The sequence below is a fragment of the Furipterus horrens genome, unplaced genomic scaffold (assembly GCF_987537825.1).
Source record: "Furipterus horrens unplaced genomic scaffold, mFurHor1.1.pri manual_scaffold_11, whole genome shotgun sequence".
Taxonomy (NCBI): Eukaryota; Metazoa; Chordata; class Mammalia; order Chiroptera; family Furipteridae; genus Furipterus; species Furipterus horrens.
The window spans coordinates 43,018,041-43,024,975 of NW_028327181.1; the positions used below are offsets into that span (position 1 = coordinate 43,018,041).

At 41.8% G+C, this 6,935-nt stretch overlaps 1 protein-coding gene across 1 annotated transcript in view; it reads right to left on the reverse strand.

Annotated features, from left to right (window-relative positions):
• Nucleotides 1-6,346, reverse strand: part of ZNF624 (zinc finger protein 624) — a 39,169-nt gene extending 32,823 nt beyond the window's left edge. Inside the window, exons 1-2 of the mRNA XM_090291880.1 lie at nt 6,274-6,346; nt 1,599-1,686 (exon numbers count right to left, since the gene is read on the reverse strand). Of these exons, the coding sequence (XP_090148006.1) occupies nt 1,599-1,631 (33 nt within the window). The 5' untranslated portion in view covers nt 1,632-1,686; nt 6,274-6,346. The remainder of the gene's footprint in view (nt 1-1,598; nt 1,687-6,273) is intronic.
• Nucleotides 6,347-6,935: the final 589 nt, after the last annotated feature.

The following is a 6,935-nucleotide window of genomic DNA, read 5'->3' on the forward strand; positions in this document are numbered from 1 at the left end:
TCCTCCAACTATTCCAAAAATTTAAGAGGAAGGAAGTCTTCCAAGCTCGTTTTACAAGGCCAGCTTTATCCTAATTCCAAAACCAGATAAAGACATTACAAAGATAGAAAATTATACGTCGATATCCCTCATGAACATAGATGCTAAGGTCCTCAACAAAATATTAGCAAATAGGATCCAGCAATACATTACAAAGGTCATACACCATGACCAAGTGGGATTTATTCCAGGTTGCAAGGCTGGTACAATATTCACAAATCAATAAATGTGATACATCACATAAACAAACTGAAGGATAAAAATCACATGATCATATAAACAGATGCACCAAAGGTTTGATAAAATCTAGCACCCATTTATGAAAAAAACTCTCAACACATTAAAGGTGATATATGACAAACCCACAGCCAACATCATACTAAATTGGCAAAAACTACAAGCGTTTTCCTTAAGATCAGGAACAAGACAGGAATGTCTGCTTTCTCACTTCTTATTCAACATAGTACTGGAAGTCTTAGCCACAGTGACTAGACAAGAAGATGAAATAAAAGACATCCAAATTGGAAAGGAGGAAGTAAAACTATTGTTATTCGCAGATGATATGATATGATATCGTACATAGAAAACCATAAGGACTCCATCAAAAAACTACTAGATTTAATAAATGAATTCAGCAAAGGAGCAGGGTCCAAAATTAATATCCAGAGATTGGTGGCACTTTTATACATCAATAATGATGTCTCAGAAAGAGAAACTAAGAAAATAATCACTTGGAAACTTATAGGACATTATAGGACATTAAAAAAAGAAATAGAAGAAGACACAAACAAGTGGAAGCATATTATTTGTTCATGGATTGAAAGAATTAACACCATTAAAATGTCCATACTACCCAAACCAATCTATAGATTCAGTACAATTGTTATTAAAATACCAATGGCGTGTTTCACCTATGGAACAAATATTCCAAAAATTTATATGGAACCAGAAAAGATCCTGAATAGCCTCAGCAATCTTGAGAAAGAAGACCAAAGTTGGAGGGATCACAATACCTGATATCAAACTATACTACAAGGCTATTGTAATCAAAATAGTCTGGTACTGGTATAAGACAGGCAAACAGATTAATGTCATCTATTAAGCTTGATCTCTTCTTAATGAGTAAAAAAGAGGAAATCACCGAGAGTGGGCAGAAAGAAAATGATTCCTATGAATTAAAGAGTATGAGGGTGTGTGTACATGTATTTTTCCCAAAATTTCCTAAATGAAATTTTCCAACTGAAAAATATACCATTTCACTACCCTAAAAATGACTGAAATTTCCTGGGAACAATACAAATGTAACATCATAAGTACATTTCCCAGATTGCCTATCATATCTAAAGATAGCCCCGATACTTTCTGAAAGATCTTGAAATTTGGTTCAATATATATAGTGAATCTTCCTATAGATTACAGCCTTCCTTTATTCACAAATCAAACAATTTGATTCAGTTACCAGAGGGGTGTGGGTAAGGTAGAGCAATCACAAGATTTCAAAACCAGACATGTCCTCAAACCAACACAGCAGATGAGAAACAAAGGAAACCCAAACTTACCAGAGGTCCGACTGAAGAAAGCACGGCAGCCATTGTATCCTCCTCTTTGTCCCCTCTCTAGAAGGAGTGGAGTCCTACAAAGACATATCTGAGAAAGAGAAATAAGCCATGAAAACCAGTCCTGCTTTGGTAATCTCAGACTCCCAAGTTGGAATCCCGACATGCAAGTAAGCATGACTTCCAAAGAATGCAAGAGTAACCCCCAAGATCAGGGAGAGCAAAAGATTCTTGTTCCTGGAGATCTTGAGATGTTTAATACTACTAACGTAGTCACAGCTAGCAGGCCAGGCATTTGCACATGGAGTTTTTAAATACTTTCTCATTTGATCCTCACACCAACCCAACGGGAATTATATATACAGCTGAGGACGCTGAGGATTAGAAAAATTAACCTACTTATCCAACGCCGCCATGACTCCAAATCCATCTAATTCCAAGGCCCACACCTTTTCCAATAAATCAGCTTGTTGTGAAGTGAAAAGTTAAATGCGGAGCCCTTTTAAAAATGGAGCCAGAGCGCCATTCCAGAGGAACTACGTTGTGCCTCTTGCTCCTTGAACCTTCAGAATCTTTGAACTGGGTAAAAGAACCTTTGGACTGGGCCACAGCAACATTTACAAACAACCGTTTATAAAACCAACAGGAGGAGCAGACATCCTGACCACAAAGACTGAAGATTATGGAGTCTCTTTTTTAGGACAGAACCTGTAACCAGCCATGTGGGGCTGAAGAGCAACGCAGCTGTTACCAGCAGCTGCACGGCCCTCAATCAGAGACTTTGCTCTGCTTAATTAACATGCCAAGTCTGCTCCTGCCCTGAAGGGGCACCTCGCTTCCCATAGGATTCAGTATGGAGCTTTTGCTCTGTAAACATAGCAGATTTTAATCTAATCTTACAGTTTGTGTCAATCAGAAGCTCATCTGAAATGATACTGCTATCTTCTGAAAAACCAAGAATTATAATAAATAAAGCAAGGCTATTACAAATTCAAAGAACATCAGAGATATAGAATATAAACAGATATGAGTATATTGAAGCTCAAAAGTTATTTTCAAGCATTTATGGAACATTTGATAAGTTAATCATTTACCACTGACCAAAGAAAAGATCAATAAAAAAGAAGAAACTGAATACACTACATTCTCTGACCATGATGTGGTAGAATTACAAAAGTAAATGGAAGTCTGAAGGGAGGGGAAAAAATTCCTATCACCTGGAAATTAAAATAAACCCTCCTGAACAGATAGTAAGTCAAAGAGAAGACTTTAAAATATAATTGTCTATGAATTAGAAAATAAGAGTATTATAGATTTAAAATGCATGGGTTGCTGCCAGAGCTTTAAAGAGAATAAATTTATATCCCTAAATACTTTCAAGTAAAATTTTTAAAAATAATGAAAATATTAAACATTCAACTAAAGAAGAAAATTAACTAACAAGCCATAAGGAAGAAACAAATGCTAGGAAAACAATCAAACCAAAACAGCTGTCAAAGGCACTAGCTGATTCTCTAAACAACGAAATACACAAGCCAGACACCAGTCAAAAAGAAAAAATGCCAATAAACTGAAAATAGAAATAAGAAAGGGGCTATAACAGATAAAACTTTTTAAAACTGTATGGCAATAAAAATAAAATCTCCCAAAGAACAATTTTTGTTTAAACATTTTCTAAAACTGACTCAAACAGCAGAAAACTTAAGCAGACCAGTGTAGCCAAACTGCTTCCTTCCAGCTCCCTGCCTTCCTCCTACTTGACAGAGGCTTAGTCTCAGGGGCCACAGGGTCGCCCAGCTAGAAACATGTCCCAGCCTCCTCCCTGGCAGGTGAGCCATGTCACTGAATTTCAGCAAATGCGATTAGAATAAAAAAGACGGTATGCCACTTCCAGGTCACATCTCTAAAGGGGAGCTGCTTGCCCTCCAGTTCTCCATCTCCGTTTCCAGTGGCCTGAAATCCAGTGTTAAGAGTTGCCCAGCTTTCACCTTAGGGAGGACAACACCCCTAGAGTGTGGTAGACCAAAAAGATGGCTCAAACCTGGGTTTCTAGTTGGCCTAATGAACCAGAGTTGCCTACCCCTGCCCACCCTCAGTGCTGCCAGCCACCTGCCAACTCAGACTTTTATATGAGAAATTGCCATTCTTGTCCAAACCACTTGGACTCTGTCAAAGCTGCAAAATTAAATTCCTAACTAATAGAGTGAATGATCACAGAAGAAAATTTTAAAGGTATCAGGCAAGCAGGAGAGAGAAAGAGAGAGCAGGCCTTAATTAAATCAAGAAAAAAATGTGACTATCTTAAGAATGTAGAGTAGTTTATTCCATGACACTAGGTAGTTTCACTAGACAGAATGAAGATTTTGGTGGGAGACAGACAGTAAGTTGAGGGAGGAAAAAGCATGGAGGTAAGACTTGAATAAAGGAAGAATCATCTGGGAGGACGATCCCTATATTGAAGTCTCAAGGCTACCAATAAAAGAGGTTTTTCTTTACACCAGTGTTTCTCCACCTTTTTTTCAGGTAATGGATTCCTTTGCAGATCTAGTGAAAATGATGACTCTTCTCCCAGAAAACTCTCACATATAACTAGAAGGGTGTCACATCTGAGGAATGAAAAAGCTCACAAGGCATAATTATTAAAAAGAAAATTATTTGTCTCCTTCCAAAAGCTAAATCAGAATCTCTTGTATAGATATGAGGCACAGAAATCTACATTTCCAACCAGAACATTGAGAAATACTGTTCTAAAGATAACTCTTGAACCCCAAATTAAAGACCCTTCTTTACAAACCTGAAAATCCAATTGAAGTGTTTTACCGGGAGGATCCTAGAGTTCAGGCAAGGCTGCTTCATTTTGGCATTTCTCGAACCATTCTCCACCTCACAGCGCAGAAGCAATACTTGTGCCAAGTTTAAACAATTTAAAACAATAATTGAAGCTAGTCTAACAAATATTAACAATGACCACATATCAACACTAGTAGATCTTAACTTTGGGGGGATCCATCTGACACTTTGAGCTTGTCCACAAAATAATGCACATAAATATATGATGTTGCCTATTATTTCAGGGAGTCTGAAGCCTGACCCTTCCAAACCCATATACTGACCTCAAGTTAAGAAGTCCTGTTTCATGAGGTTGGAAAGAAAAAAAAAATGGCTCAAGAAAAAATAAGTGAAAACTAATTTTTTCCAGAACACAAAAGCAGACCTACAGAGTGACTTAAGACATTTTCTGCATCGTTAAAACTTAGTAAGAATGATATGAGTTATCATTTCTTTTTAAGTGTGTAAAGATTAATAAACTCCTTGTCAACATGCCATGTAGGTAATGCTAGTCTAATATGTTTAACCACCAAACTGTAAACACATTTTTAACTTTATAATCAAAATAAACAATGTTGGCCTGGCTGCTGTGGCTCAGTGGATTGAGCGTCAGCCTGCGAGCCAAATGTTGCTGGTTCGATTCCCAGTCAGGGCACATGAGTAGGTTGCACGTCAGGTCCCCAGTTGGGGGCGTCTGTGAAAGGCAACCACACAGTGATGTTTCCCTCTCTTTCTCCTTTCCCATCTCTCTAAAAATAAAATAAACAAATAATTTTTAAAAATAAATAATGCTATTTGAAATGTAATACAACGTTTGATCTCATTTGTGTAAAATAATGCAGAGAAAGACTGCAAGTCATTAAGCCAAAACTACTGGGGTCTCGGAGACCTGCGTCTGTGATGTTCACCCTTCTTTGTATTCTTGCATGCTCTCCAAGTAGACAAGAAGAAGTATTTCTACATACACAGGAGTTCGGTACAGGAGTACAATTCCAGAGTCGCTGACCTCACCCCCAGCTTGGTCTGGCTACTGTGGAAGTGGGATTATAAGCCAGTCGCTTAGGCACAATGAACCAGACATTCGCAAATGAAGCTAACCACGTTGCATGTTTCTACTTTTGCCTTTGCCGTCATGCAGAAGAGCTCCCCAGAGTCATAATTTCCTGGGTCTCTTTTTTCTGGATGTTGCGACTTTACCCATGGCCTGTCTTCCCAACGATTGCAGAAGTGCCGAAGACTTAAGGAGAAACCACTTGCTGTGGTTCCTAAGCCAGCGCAGTTACTTAAAAATGATGAGAACGTCAGCGCCACGGACCAGACACGCATTTCCCAAACAAAACAATACTAGTGTCATGTCACGGAGAGATGAGCGACTTCAGAGAGATTATGTGAAATGCCGCAAAGCGAGCCGCCTCGGAGAAGCTGCCTGGGCTGCCCGAGGGCGGGAGACCGCCCACCCGCCCGGGCACCAGCCTGCGGGGGCAGCAGCCCGGGCTGAGGCGGTCCCTCCGCCAGCCCTGCTCGTCCCTGACTGCCCTCCTCCGCCCGCCAGGGGGACTGCAGAGAGCGGGAAGGGCCGGCTGAGCCCCCAGCCCTGGCCCCGCGCCCGGCGCTCCCCGGCCCCAGCGCGGCGACGCCCGCCGCCCTGGCCACCGACCAGCCTCCCAAGGAGGCCGAGGGGAGACTGAGGCGAAAACCAGGCCGGCCAGAGGCCGCGTTCCGAGCGCCTCCCAGGGCGCAGCAGCTCGACGGCGGAGCTGTGCGGGGAACGGCCACGCCCCGGACGCCGCGGACGCGCCGAGGGAGGTGCGGCGGGCAACTGGCCCCTGGCGCCTGGGGCAGCGAGTACCTGGCTGCGGGACTGCGGACGACTGAGGGCGCTCGCAGAGCAGGGCGGGAACGCGTCCAGCAATGGCGCCGGCGCGGCGGGGCGGGCCGCCGGCACGGCAGTGCGCCTGTGCAACCGGGCGTGGGACTACAATGCCCAGCGTCCTCAACGCGCGAGGTTTTCCTTTTCTTTGTCTCCGTTTATGAGGGAATTGGCTGTGTTTATCGTTGATTTGGGTGACCTGAAATTCAGTCGAATTCAGTCAAATTGAATAAATTTGTCCTGAGAGGCCACGACTGTGTGTCAAGCACTAACTTCACAAAGAAGAAGGACACAGCTGAAGAAATAATGCCATCCTGTGGCTTAGTTGAAACCCCAGACACCAGCAGGTGCGTGTTCAACCCTTTGCTTGTCCTTCATTCAAGTTCTTGACCGAAAAAATCGGTAATGCCTTCATTATGGTTTCTGGGTTTTTGAACCAGAGCTTCATTCTTGGTTCAACCAAATAATTTTAATATACAATGCAATTATTATATTGTATCATACAATTAGTAATGTTATTAATATACAATTTAATATACAACAGCAGACCCTCCATATCACCCTGCCCAGGCTCTGTAGCTTCAGCTTCACTGGAGAGGACACTCCAGCGTCATCACAAGATGTCGATTCAACACGGGAGG